The sequence below is a fragment of the Gossypium arboreum genome, chromosome 13 (assembly GCF_025698485.1).
Source record: "Gossypium arboreum isolate Shixiya-1 chromosome 13, ASM2569848v2, whole genome shotgun sequence".
Taxonomy (NCBI): Eukaryota; Viridiplantae; Streptophyta; class Magnoliopsida; order Malvales; family Malvaceae; genus Gossypium; species Gossypium arboreum.
This window is the reverse complement of record NC_069082.1, coordinates 14,316,726-14,330,228: the sequence shown is the minus strand read 5'-3', so window position 1 is coordinate 14,330,228 and position 13,503 is coordinate 14,316,726. Positions and strand designations below refer to the sequence as shown.

Here is a 13,503-nt window from a genome sequence, read left to right as displayed (position 1 = left end):
CTTCCCATTTTATTTTATTTAGATTCTCAGGCTTTTTCCCGGTAACAACCTTTTTCAAACCGGATTGAACTAGAATTGCCATCATTCGAACTTGCCACATATTGAAATTTGTCTCACCATCGAACTTCTCAATTTCAAACCTTGTTGTTGACATCTCTGAATGAGCTGATCTATGAAAATTGAACTAGTTCTGATACCACTTGTTAAGATCGACCTGATTAAGCAATAAACAAGAAAAATAGTGGAATAAATTGAGAAATTGAACACACAAATTTAACGTGGAAAAACCCCTCTAAAGAGGATAAAAAACATGAGCAAAGATAATTTTACTATAATGGCAAAAGAACGAAGAGTATAAAAGATGGACATAAGTACTAAACCCCGAAAACCAGAAAACAAAGAACCCTCAAAACATAAACACAAAATTCTCTAAATGTGTTATGAGTTCTAATCTCTGATTGATGTATTTTTCTAATATTGTAAAATAGCCTATTTATAGGCTAAATTCATAGGTCAAATAATAATAAAATAATCTTTAAACTAATCAGTGTTTGATTGAAACAAGTAAATAGAGTTTAACTGAAAGATTATTTTTCAAATTTGACTGAAAATAAGAGTCATATTTAACATATAGTTTGAAAGCTATTGAAGTTATCCAAGTTTCAATATCAACGACCTCTATATCAACGATAATCAGACACATACACCACCTCTTGAAGAATGTCGGAAGCTGGGCATTGGAATACTTCCCTAGTGAAGAAAACGTAGAAGCAAATCGAATGACTAAAATAGCTTTTAATAGAGAGAAGAATTGCAATTGTTTACAAATAATCCATTTATTTTAGATTAATTAGTTGTGTCTTTTCTTCTTTTTCAAAATAAAATAATAATAAAAATAAACAAACAAATGTATGTGATTGTCGAAGCTCAATCCATTTTACTCATTTTTCTAATTAAGAAAGGTCGCTTTTCCTATTCTATCAAAGAGAAAATCGCTTTTCCTATTATAATTCTACATAGACCGCCATGACATGTTGAAATGTCGTGTCAAGTTAGTTAATTTTAGGTAAAATTTTATTCCTAGGCCTTGTAGTATGTATAAATTGTAAATTTAATCTTTATATTTTTTGAATTAGTTTAACTTTACTTTTTGTATTTTTCAATTTAGAATAGCAATTAATTCCATTCGGTTAAGTTCGCTATTAGTTCTATACTATACATAAAGTTGTAAAGTAATTCATATTCTTCAATTTGATCAATTTTAATCTCTATGCTTTACAAATTTTAAAATTTCAATTTTAACACGAAACAACAATCATTAGATTCATTAATTAGGTTTTGTTAATAATTTGGAAATAACATGTTATAATATATTGTGAAAAAATATCAAATTAAAGTGTAGGACTTAAATCCTTAGCTTTTACATATTAGAGGGACTAAGAGCAAATTTTGACCCTAAACATTATACAAAAAAATTCGTTTAATTTATTTTTCATTTTTGTACATAACAGAAAAAATCAAAGTTTCAAGTTATTGTTTTCTTTTGCTCCCAGTTATTTTTCTTCTCTCTTTACTCATTTGGTATTTTTCCATCACCATGAAGATTGTAAAAACCTGATTCCCAAAGGAGAATATGGCGGAGAAGCAGCTAATCGTGGCCGTTGAAGGCACTGCAGCCATGGGTCCCTACTGGCATATCGTCGTCTCTGATTACCTCGACAAGATCATCAGGTCGACCTCTTTCCTTAAATTTACCATTTCCATTACTCGATTTGGTTTTTTAGTTTAATTCTATTGTTACAATCGACGGGAATGTTGCAAATTTTGATGAAAAAAAAAGAAATATTTTTTGAACTTCCGTTATTGTATGTCAATATATTTGTTAGTCTTTGCGGAAAACTCTTGTCTAAATTTAAAGATGACCCTTTTTCTTATTTATGTTATGCGCTTCGCATTTTCGTTTTCTTTTTATGGCCACATTTGCGGAAAACTCGCTTACAATCTAGAGAGTAGTTTATATATATATATATATATATATATATATCATCATTGAGCTGTTTTCCCGTTGGGTAATAGTGTTTGTTGTATAATGTTTCTTTCTGCTTTGAGTTACACTGTTCTTTTAATCTGCTGTGAATTTAATGGAATTTCCTCGTTTTATAAATGTACATCATAAAATTTAATTGTTGTGTTTTGCTTGTGTGCTTGAATGAGAATGTTTGCTTCAGCTTCAGTTTCAATTAAGTGGTTTGGTTCATAGGGGAGAACCAGGCTCTGTTTCTCTTTACCCTGCATTGTGTTTATGGCTGTTAACCTTTGTTAACTATTTGTGTGAATATATATTTTATGTATGTTTGCCATCTCTTATAGATTCTGGTAATCCTGCAGGTGTTTCTGTAGTAGTGAGTTGACGGGGCAGGTAAAAGGGCCTTTCTCCTCAATCTTTCTTCCATTCTGATGAGCTACTTCTCTAAATCTATGGTCACCATTGCGTTTTACAGCATTAACTGTTACTATGCTGTTGAGGTTTCAGTCTGTTACTACTTGGTACATGATATAAGATGACAAGTTGAATATTTATTGTATATAATCTAGCAAAAGACTATCAATTTTGACCATTATATTAACAACTAAAGGATTGTTAGACAATGATTATGGGCAATCCAGTGAAGGCCTCTGAATTCACCTGAGGGAATTAGTTTTCATTTGTGTGAATTTAAGGAGCCATTTAAATTTCAATTTTTTTCTCCAGTCAGTTTAAGATATCTGGTTTGCTTAATAGTGATATGTAAATACATTAATTCTGTTGACTTGTTTAATTACAGAAGAACTCTACATCTAATGTTGAGTTTTCATTGGTCACATTCAACACTCATGGATCATATTGTGGTATGCTGTTTGCTCTATTTTTTTCAACCTCAAGTGGGTTATTAGTAGCGAAACTAAATTATTTGGAAACTGTGATGCTATATGCAGCTTGCCTAGTACAGCGTAGCGGGTGGACAAAAGATGTTGATATTTTCTTACAATGGCTGTCGGCCATACCTTTTTCTGGTGGTGGTTTCAATGATGCTGCAATTGCCGAAGGGCTGTCTGAAGCACTGATGGTATGGAGAGTCATGTGATTTTAAATATTTTAACTGCATTTGTTTTATGCTTTCCGATTGATAACTACTGATGGTATGGAGGCACGTTATACCTCATTCATTTTCTCAAGATTTAAATTTGACCCAAAAGTCGTTTTGCTTGAAGATATTACTTTACTGTAAGGATTCTCTATAACTCGCATATTGTTACAAATACCTTCAAATTTTTAGGAGATATTGGCCATAAACCCCTCGTTACTGTCTCCATTTCAACAGCAAAGAGGGAAGAAAATGCATGGTGGATGTTGCATAATATTATCCTGTCACAGAACCATGATACGCCAGTTTAATGTATTTCAGAAGTCCGTGATTTAAAATTTTAGGTTTTTATGCATTGCTTTATGATAAGTGAAATGCATTTGCTTTTCAAAATATAGACTAGAAGAGATGGCAACTAGAAGTAGAAACTATTTGAGTAAATTGCATCAAGCATCCTTAACCTATTAAGTGGGTTAAATTATCTAACTTTTATATTGTTTCAATTGAATCCACAATTTTATTAAAAATGCTATCAATATGGTCCTTCTATCTGTTTAATTAAAATCGGCAAATTTTGTCTATGTATGGCTGATATCTTAGTACATTTCACATGACATTTATTCTTTTTCATCTGATGTGCTGCTCAGATGTTTCCTATTGCTTCAAACGGAAACCAAACACCACAAAATGTGGATGGGCAAAGACATTGCATTCTTGTTGCTGCCAGTAATCCCTATCCCTTGCCTACACCAGTCTATAGACCTCAAATTCAAAATTTGGAGCAAGTCGAAAATTCTGAAGCCCAGACAGAGAGTCGTCTGTCTGATGCTGAAACAGTAGCTAGATCATTTGCTCAGGTAGGTCAACACCATTTTGCTTCTCTTGTCCACTACTTCCAGTACCTTTTTAGGAGGAGGTTAACTGACCTTAAGTTTTCATTGCAGTGTTCTGTTTCTTTATCTGTGATATGTCCGAAGCAGCTTGCAAAGCTAAAAGCAATCTACAGTGCTGTAAGGATTATAACTATAACATTTCTAATTCCGTTTCTCTTGCGACTCATTTGGGTGTTTTCTCTCTAGCATTAGATGTACTGGCTATGTCTTGCAACACCAACTAGTCTCCTCTCTTGAACATTTGGTAAAAGTATTTTTAAGGGATGTCTGCTATGTAACCTGCTTGCTGATGGTGATGGTTCCATCGCACTTTATGGAATTTGTTCCTTATAAATATGATGCACTATCTAAAGAAAGGATGAGCTTTGGAAGAATAAACATCTGGAAAGCTATTTAATTAGTAGATTTTTGCTACAGTTTATCCTAGATTCTGTTTTCTTTGCTTAGCCACTAATATTTTCTGCTTGCTAAAAGCTAAGTATTCTGACTGCATTTTCACAAATACAGGGAAAGCAGAACCCCCGTGCAGCAGATCCACCAGTTGATAATGTTAAAAACTCTCAGTTTCTTGTTCTGATTTCAGAGAACTTTATGGAGGGCCGTGCTGCTTTAAGTCGCTCTGGACTTCCAAGTTTGGCAACCAATCAGAGTCCTGTGAAAATGGACATGGCTTCTGTCACTTCAGTTACAGGACCACCTCCATCATCAGGTGGTTTATGCAGAATCTGTTGATCTCTTCTGTAGAATGCTGCTTTTAACTGGATACTGATTGTTGCATTTGACTGACTAATTTGTGTGCTTATTCATATTCATGGCTCTGCTCTATTAAGCACATTAGCAAATAGAAAAGCAGGGAACTAATGTACATTATGCTGGATGCTAAGCCTTTCCACTTGTAACCTTGATTTTAATATCTTAGTTCTGTCAGGTCTGACTTCATTATGCGAGATTCTCGAGATCATCTTTTCAGTTTTCATCACTAAAGAAGGCTTCTTAGTGATTACCTTGTAACATAAGCTCTTTGTCTCTTATTGATTGATATGTTTCTTCTTCAGCATCAAAGAAGTAAAAGAACATTATCTAAACAGCCTAGACATATCCCTTTCCATTGCAGAATTTAATAATGGAAACAAAAGACCTGTTCTGCATCTGTTAACTTGCTGTGCACGTCATTCATTTATTAATTTTAGTCTGTAGATAGTACAGTAGATACAGATTCCCACACCACTTGGAAAAATAAAAATTGAGCATTGGAGAAATAAACAGATTTGACTTGCTGTGAAGTTGTTATTTATGCTGTGACCAATTCTTGCGTAAGACTTTCTTTTAATCTCTTTTTTAGTGAATGGATCTATGGTGGGCAGGCTACCTGTTTCTGTTGGAAATGTTGCCACTGCTACTGTAAAAGTTGTAAGTCTCATTTACTTTAGTCAATGAAAATTTGTTTATATGTTTTTTGGATATTTAAGCATATTTTGTTATTCAGGAGCCCACAACGATAACATCCATGGCAACTGGACCTGCATTTTCACATGTTCCCTCTGTTCCACGTGCGCCTTCTCAAGCAATCCCGACCTTGCAAACCTCTTCGCCATTGACAAATACACAGGAGGGGATGACAAGTGGTGACAACATGCAAGAACTAAAACCTTCTGTAAGTGGCATGACACAACCTTCACGTCCTGTGCCTCCAGCTGCTGCAAATGTGAACATACTAAACAATCTTTCTCAAGCACGGGTTATGAGCTCTGCTGCTCTCACTGGAGGAACTTCTATAGGACTTCAATCAATGGTTCAAACACCAGTGGCCATGCATATGTCCAATATGATATCTAGTGGAATGGCATCCTCTGTGCCTCCAGCTCATACTGTATTATCATCTGGGCAACCTACTATGACTTCATTAACTGGCTCAGGAGCTCTTACGGGGACTGCACAGGTCCTACCAAACTCAGGTCTTAGTTCATTTTCTTCTGCAACTTCAAATGTGGCTGGGAATTCAAACATTGGAATTTCACAGCCAATGGGCAATGTTCAAGGAGCAGTGAATATAGGCCAATCAGTACCTGGCATGAGCCAAGGAAACCATTCAGGCACCCAAATGATGCAAAGTGGAGTTGGCATGAGCCAGAACATGAGTGCCCTTGGTCAATCAACTGTCTCTTCTGGAAATGGCACAATGATTCCTACTCCAGGCATGTCTCAACAAGTACAGTCTGGAATGCAGGCACTTGGAGTGAGCAACAGTTCAGCTGCCAGTATGCCACTATCACAACAGACGTCAAGTGCTTTGCAATCAGCACAATCCAAATATGTTAAAGTCTGGGAGGTAATCTAGTGCATGATTTTAGACGATAGTGATGATAAATATATGAACCTCCTTGCATTGAGTAAATGTAGAAACTTCTGGGTGAATTCCTTCTAACTTTAGTGGCAGTTCATTTTTTTAATTATTTTTTTTACGTATATCATGGTAGAAGGTACTTTAATACTTTCGGCTCTTTCATTCTAATGTGATTATAAATCTTCCAATAAACCATATTTCCTGAGAGCTATTCTTTTGCTTGGGGGAGACATGCTGTGTACAATCTCTTAGGAACAGTCTTGCTTGAAAGTTTGCCATTATATCACTTATTTTCCCTATAATCTTCTGGTCCCTTCTTGGATCAACTGGGGGTACTCTCAGTCATGACGAGTGGAATTTCTTGTTGAAGGAAGAGGAATTGGAATGTTGATGCTTCTGTGAAATCATTCCATGCTTTGCAATTTACTTGAGGGGTCCTGTGCACCTTTGTTGTCTCCTCCATAAAACACTGCCTTCACCTAAATTAGTAATAAAAATAGAGGTTTTGTTGGTTCCGAAAAAGTAGTGCCTGAGAAGGTGAGCAAGATAATAAAACCTGTAATGCTTCTGGCTTCAGTTTTCTCCTTGTATATCTTTCATTTCTCGTTAATTCCTTGAAATATTGTTGTGATTTGTATGTGTATAATAAATCTTTTTGTATTATTTTCCTCTTTATTTGTTGTATATTTTCTTGTGGGATGTCTAATTCTCTTGAATGATCAATAAATTCAGGGAAATTTATCTGGCCAGAGACAAGGGCAGCCAGTCTTTATCACCAGATTGGAAGTATGTTTACCGAACATCTGTTGATGATGTTACTTCAAATACAGCACACTTCCTTTTTTTTTCTTTTTTCTTTTTTTTTTATTCTTTTTAATGCCTTGCGTAATCTGCTTCAACCATGCTTTTGACTTCGGAGCTATTTGTTGCAGGGTTATCGGAGTGCCTCAGCTTCTGAGACGTAAGTCAATGGTTAATGTGTAACTTCTTTTTCTCTTTTTCAGTCCCTAGTGGGGATAATATAATGATAAAAATACTCATTCTATTTCTTTTAGACGTGGCTTTCATTTTTCTTACAGGATTTTAGGTTCTTTGATGACTCTATTATTTTTATATATATTTAAAGCCAATCTAGGTTAATAGAACGTGAGGATTCTGGTTTTTGTTTCTTCAGACTTGCAGCACATTGGCCACAAACCATGCAAATAGTTCGTCTTATATCTCAGGATCACATGAATAACAAGTAAGTTCTAGTTTGTGAAAACATTGTTCTTTATCTTTCAATTTTCTCAATAATTTTGTTTTATTCAACATCAGGCAATATGTTGGGAAGGCAGATTTTTTAGTTTTCAGGGCAATGAATCAGCATGGATTTCTTGGACAGCTACAAGAGAAGAAGCTTGTAAGTGGTTGAGGATAATTTTACATTTGAAGCAATGCTGAATTTCAATTTGAATGTCTTCCAGTACTCATGTAGACCCCCAAATAAGCAACTTACTGCTCAGATTCTTGTTGATGCTTACAGCTGAAGCTTGAGACTTTGTAATTGTATCTGTATCTCCTGGAGTGTTTCTAGGAGCCATGTCAAGCTTTGAATTTCTCTAAATTATCCTATCAATCATTTTTAATTTGAAATTGCGGATTATTCTGACCTAATTTCCCACTTCTCATTCCTGCAGTGTGCTGTAATTCAGTTGCCACAACAGACATTGCTGCTTTCAGTTTCTGACAAAGCCTGCCGCTTGATAGGAATGCTTTTCCCTGGGGTGAGAATGTTTTAACTTTGAGTCCAAGCTTTAGTTTGTCATGTGTGGATTATTATTGTTATATTCTGGTGCCTTTTCTAATCTGAATAACAATAACCTGTACTTATTCCCAGCTACACAGTTCCAACACGCCACCAGGCCTCCACCCCTCTCTAGACAAACCAAAAAAATTAAACGAAATGGTAAAAGCTGCAAACTAGATGAGTAGCCTGTAGCTTTATATGAATTTTCTGTAGCCTCCATTTACTTCTTGCTTTTGCTTACAATGCAAAATGAAATTTGATTAACATGTAATCACTGAAATGCTATACTGGTCGTAACATATCTATTTTATATGAAAGTAGTACTTTTTAGTTTTCCAAAAAAAGGGAACAATTCCACTCATCCAAAAATATTTCTTGCTTTTTGCTCCAAAATTGAAAAGAAAATAGTGAAATCAGCAATGACATGGACTCTTAATTTTGTTCTTTCATTATCTTATTGCTTTAGATTTATTTGAACTAAGCTCTTTATGGAGTCAGGATATGGTTGTCTTTAAACCACAAATGTCCAGCCAACAACAGCTGCAATTGCAGCAGCAGCAGATGCAGCCCCAGTTACAGCAGCAGCAACAGCAGCAGAATCCACAGCTGCAACAACAGCAGCTTCCGCACTTGCAGCAGCAACAACTCCCTCAGCTACAACAACAACAACAGCAGCAGCAGCTTTCCCAGCTGCAGCAGCAACAACAACAACAGCAGCAGCAGCAGCAGCAGCAGCAACAACAGTCGCAACACCCTCAGATGCAGCAACAGCAACTTTCTCAGCAACAACAAATGGTTGGTTCAGGAATGGGTCCTGCTTACGTTCAAGGTCCAGGACGATCACAATTAGTTTCTCAGGGGCAAGTTTCATCACAGGCCCCACCTAATATGCCAGGAGGGGGATTTATGAGTTAAATCAGCAAAACCTTGGAATCTACTGGCCTAATTAGAAATAACTAGTCTTTATCAGTGACTTTAGTGGCTAAGCATGAGGAGAAAGTCATGTAGTATCATTTGGGATGAAGTAATTTTTTTATGTACTGATGATAACGTCTAACATGGTACATTCATAATGTGCCATCATTCATGTTTCTAGAGTAACTAATGAGGTGGGAGGAAGCAAGGGTTTTGCTGATGAATTTCATTGCTTGTATTTCAAAGAGATTTGCTGGTACGGAATTTCGATATAAAAGTTAATTCCTCTTCATCTTATCATGCAAACCTGTGTGAACTAGTTAATAATATAAGGCTAGGCTACATTAATTCATTTTGTATAGGATCCGATTTCGAATGTCATGCAGTAACTAAGCCATAAGTTGTTTTGATTATGGATTTTGGAATACCAACTTTCATGGATTATAGTAGAAATGCTTAGCATCAATCCATGCTCAAGTCTCTAAGACTGATTGATGTTTACTCTTGGCACACCTTGAACATAAAAGTGGTAAAAAAACCATAGCATTCAAGAATTTTTGATCACTACAGCACATCACTGAAAGCTTTATCCCATCCTCTGAGAAGAGAACAGAATTGAAACAGCATCCCTTTTGTCTCTCTATATTAATGTTTAAAGTTTAAAAGCCCTCTCCACACAAGGTGGGAAAAAACAAAAGGTCAATGTCCACTGAGGTAGACACTGAATAAGAAGCCAGAAAGCTTAAACTACACATACAATACAAAATTGTTGGAAAGTTACTGCAAGGGATCAGACCAGCCTATATGAAGAAAAAGCAACTTCCCTGTAGATTGAACCATTAGAGAAGATCTAGTCTAGATTCATTTGGATCACTATGATGTCAAAATAACGACAATGTTGAATGAAAGATTAGTGAAAATATTTATGTTATCATTGAAATTTTGTTTGCATTCAGCTTCCGGCCTCCAATGGCAGAGGGGGGGTGGGGACACCTCAAAATAAAGACAGTGACCCGTACCAAACTTTCCCATAAACAAGCAGCCTCCTTGCTTTAATCATTATTTCAGAACCTATGGCCTTAATTTCTACCATAAAGCTACATAGAAAGAAAGTATAATGATTTTGGGATTGATCCAAAGCACCAACCAATAAAACTTCCCGTCATTGGCTTAGGGTCCAAAAGCTCGTAAAAAATGCAGAAAAGCCAACGATGTCCTTTTGCTAAAGTATAGGAAGTTTCTAGTAGGGCTTCGTGTTGCTACTTGCCAGCCATTAAAAAGTCCTTTTATTCCTTAACTTGCATCATGGTGGAGTAGAACAATTCAGTCTCTGTCGCCATAAGTCCAAAGCTGTCACTTCTCATTCCACTTCTCATTCCTTGGGTCTCTAACTTTATTTGTTTTTGTTATGAGATATCTTGTTAAGTTAACCACTTTGATCAGATAAAAAAAACTCCCCATCTGATGTAATTTATTATATGCTTACTACGCAAACCAAACTTTTTATTACCTCCATCATAATTTTATTATCAACTCTCCACGATACGGTGAAATTACATTTTATCATATCTATGACACTATCACCAACCCCAAGTAGTTGGACATGTGTTCAAGGATCCACATCCTCATAAGTCTTTAATACTCTACTTTGCATACTAATATTGTGTCAAAATCTTATCAGAACCTTCCATTTTCTTCCAAACTCTCCGGAACCATTGCTAGCAACTCTCTACACACTATATGAACCGCTTCCAACCTCCAACATCACATATTATATCAAAATATACATACTTTTGAGAACAAAAGAAATTAAGAATCAGAGTTTGAAAATTTCTTTCCAATAACAAAAATGCTAGAGCCACTTGCTTATTATCAAAATAGAATTTATTTGGTACTATATGACTGTGGAACTTGCATATGAATCATATCATTCTATTGTAATCATTTGATAAATTGTGACTCCAGTAAAACCAAGGATCCTGTTAGTTTCCCATTCATATTTTCCCAACTAATTAATTATTTTTGGAGAGTGCTAAATACACATAAATTGTATGCGTCGGTTTTTCCTTCAATTTTATTAGGGGCTTTTAAGGGCATGTAGGAGAGGGTCTTGAGAGATGGAAAAGATATTCGTTTCAGAAAAGGAAAAGGGTTAAATAAACAATTGCGTTACTTTGTTATAAGATTAAGATGCTGTTTTAACAAGTTGGGATAAAAGGTTTTGAGGGAAATGGCAGAAGAAATATCACAAAAAGAGAAAAAGAGCTAACCAAAGTAAATGGGATGTCATTTTCTTAACTTTATTCCATGAAGCAAAGTAAATCATGTACCACTAACAAGTCCCAAGTCCTCTACTTAAACACATGGTGACGATAACCCAACTCCTTACATTCAGGAGATATCTCAATCTTCCAATTCAATACTTTTTGCAAAGAATGGTTTCAACATCTCCTCCAAAGGTGAGAACATGATGAGTTAGCTTGTATTACCTGGCCAATGGCCAACACTAATTGACTACTTTTCCATTTTGATTCTAACAGGAAGTTCAATCCATCAGGAAATGGGCAGAAGGTGATCCTACTCGCAGAGCCAAATGGTGGTACTCCACTTTTCACACTGTCACGGCCATGATAGGTGCAGGTGTCCTCAGCTTGCCCTATGCCATGGCCTATCTAGGATGGTATGCAATGCTGGAACTTAAAACTCAATTCAACAAAAAGGCTTAGTTGAGACAAGTTGGGAAATTTTTTACTAACCTTCTGTTTTCTGATCTTAGGGGTCCAGGAACAATGGTTCTGGTATTATCATGGTGCATGACCTTGAATACAATGTGGCAGATGATACAACTGCATGAGTGTGTCCCTGGAACTCGATTCGATCGATACATTGACCTCGGGCGATATGCTTTTGGATCGAAACTCGGAGGATGGGTAGTGTTGCCTCAGCAGCTGATTGTTCAAGTTGGATGTGACATTGTGTACATGGTTACAGGAGGGAAATGCCTCAAAAAGTTCATGGAGATTGCCTGCACCAGCTGCACACAGCTCAGGCAGTCCTACTGGATCTTGATTTTTGGTGGTACCCATTTCTTCCTGTCTCAGCTTCCCAATTTCAATTCAGTTGCTGCTGTTTCATTAGCTGCAGCAGTTATGTCTCTGAGTTATTCAACCATAGCCTGGGCAGGTTCCTTGAGTCACGGTCAGATCGATGGTGTGAGCTATGATTATAAGAGCACAAGTCCGACTGACTTCATGTTTCGAGTGTTCAATGCACTAGGCCAAATTTCATTTGCATTTGCTGGTCATGCAGTTGCCCTTGAAATTCAGGCCACAATTCCATCAACCCCAGAAAGGCCTTCGAAAATACCGATGTGGAAAGGTGCACTCGGAGCCTATTTCATAAATGCCATATGCTACTTTCCAGTAGCCATGATAGGATACTGGGCATTCGGTCAAGATGTCGATGATAATGTACTTATGGCACTCAAGAAACCTGCATGGCTCATAGCCTGTGCTAACTTGATGGTGGTTGTTCATGTCATTGGAAGCTACCAGGTTTATGCTATGCCTGTGTTTGACCTGCTGGAGAACATGATGATCAAAAGGCTCAACTTCCCACCAGGGATTGCTCTCAGGCTCATAACTCGATCTACTTATGTAGGTGAGGTTTCCTCTATTTGAACCAACTTTACTTACACGACCGTCCGTAAGTTATAAAATGAGTTAGATATTTTAGTTAATTATAAGAACAATGGATATTGGATGTTTGCAGCATTTACCCTGTTCATAGGAGTCACTTTCCCTTTCTTTGGAGATCTTCTGGGTTTCTTTGGTGGATTTGGCTTTGCTCCCACTTCATATTTTGTAAGCAACACACACACACACACACATATAAACATATATAACTGGTTTCAATTCAGTATTGCTATCTGCAACTCACTTAAATCTATATCTGTCATCAAAATTTTTGGCTTACAGCTTCCCAGCATAATGTGGTTGGTGATCAAGAAACCAAAAAGGTTCAGCCTCAATTGGTTCATCAATTGGGTAATGGATTTTTCATTACATATATATATATATATATATATATATATATAAATACATATACGTAAATTTGCTGATAATAATGGGTGTTTTCTTCTATATGTAAATATATTTCAGGGGTGCATATTTGTAGGAGTGTTCATTATGATGGCATCAACAATTGGAGGTTTAAGGAATATCATAGCAGATGCTTCAACATACAGTTTTTATACATGAATGAATGAGCATTGCATGTTGTTTCAGATGGATGTATTAATGTGAATCCACTGATCAAATACTTGCTTTACCTTCAAGCCACTCAATGTCCTAGTGATTTTATATAAATTGAGCAAGTTTTATATATATATAGCATAAAGTGGTTAAAACTTATAAATCCAAAGACAGTTTACCTAAT

General features: G+C 36.2%; 2 protein-coding genes across 6 annotated transcripts; both read left to right on the top strand.

The window, feature by feature from the left end:
- Nucleotides 1-1,403: 1,403 nt before the first annotated feature.
- Nucleotides 1,404-9,372, top strand: LOC108464562 (mediator of RNA polymerase II transcription subunit 25-like). Of its 3 annotated transcripts, XM_017764919.2 has the most exons (16): nt 1,404-1,731; nt 2,389-2,419; nt 2,826-2,889; nt 2,977-3,107; nt 3,773-3,982; nt 4,070-4,135; nt 4,526-4,727; nt 5,361-5,428; nt 5,505-6,347; nt 7,095-7,148; nt 7,295-7,323; nt 7,537-7,605; nt 7,680-7,764; nt 8,042-8,128; nt 8,242-8,310; nt 8,650-9,372. In XM_017764919.2, exons 1-16 carry the CDS (start codon nt 1,634-1,636, stop codon nt 9,064-9,066), a joined length of 2,523 nt encoding a protein of 840 aa, XP_017620408.1. In that variant the 5' UTR covers nt 1,404-1,633; the 3' UTR covers nt 9,067-9,372. The 3 variants fall into 3 exon arrangements, with proteins under 3 accessions (XP_017620408.1, XP_052880203.1, XP_017620409.1); XM_053024243.1 differs by lacking the exon at nt 8,242-8,310 and having other exon boundaries at nt 1,412-1,731; nt 8,682-9,372; XM_017764920.2 differs by lacking the exon at nt 8,242-8,310 and having other exon boundaries at nt 1,414-1,731.
- Nucleotides 9,373-11,382: 2,010 nt separating this feature from the next.
- LOC108461938 (lysine histidine transporter-like 6) lies at nt 11,383-13,482 on the top strand. 3 transcript variants are annotated; one of them, XM_017761932.2, is made up of 7 exons: nt 11,387-11,525; nt 11,607-11,746; nt 11,843-12,144; nt 12,250-12,726; nt 12,838-12,929; nt 13,044-13,112; nt 13,227-13,482. In XM_017761932.2, exons 1-7 carry the CDS (start codon nt 11,430-11,432, stop codon nt 13,323-13,325), a joined length of 1,275 nt encoding a protein of 424 aa, XP_017617421.1. In that variant the 5' UTR covers nt 11,387-11,429; the 3' UTR covers nt 13,326-13,482. The 3 variants fall into 3 exon arrangements, with proteins under 3 accessions (XP_017617418.1, XP_017617421.1, XP_017617419.1); XM_017761930.2 differs by having other exon boundaries at nt 12,241-12,726; XM_017761929.2 differs by having other exon boundaries at nt 11,383-11,525; nt 11,843-12,726.
- Nucleotides 13,483-13,503: the final 21 nt, after the last annotated feature.

Bases quoted from the DNA above. Each gene is read 5' to 3' on its own strand.
- LOC108464562 (XM_017764919.2), top strand. From the start codon at position 1,634: ATGGCGGAGAAGCAGCTAATCGTGGCCGTTGAAGGCACTGCAGCCATG. The intron at 5,429-5,504 runs GTAAGTCTCATT...TTTGTTATTCAG, and splicing joins CCACTGCTACTGTAAAAGTT to GAGCCCACAACGATAACATC. The intron at 8,311-8,649 runs GTAAAAGCTGCA...TTATGGAGTCAG, and splicing joins CAAAAAAATTAAACGAAATG to GATATGGTTGTCTTTAAACC.
- LOC108461938 (XM_017761929.2), top strand. From the start codon at position 11,430: ATGGTGACGATAACCCAACTCCTTACATTCAGGAGATATCTCAATCTT. The intron at 11,747-11,842 runs GTATGCAATGCT...TTCTGATCTTAG, and splicing joins GCCATGGCCTATCTAGGATG to GGGTCCAGGAACAATGGTTC. The intron at 13,113-13,226 runs GTAATGGATTTT...AATATATTTCAG, and splicing joins TCAATTGGTTCATCAATTGG to GGGTGCATATTTGTAGGAGT.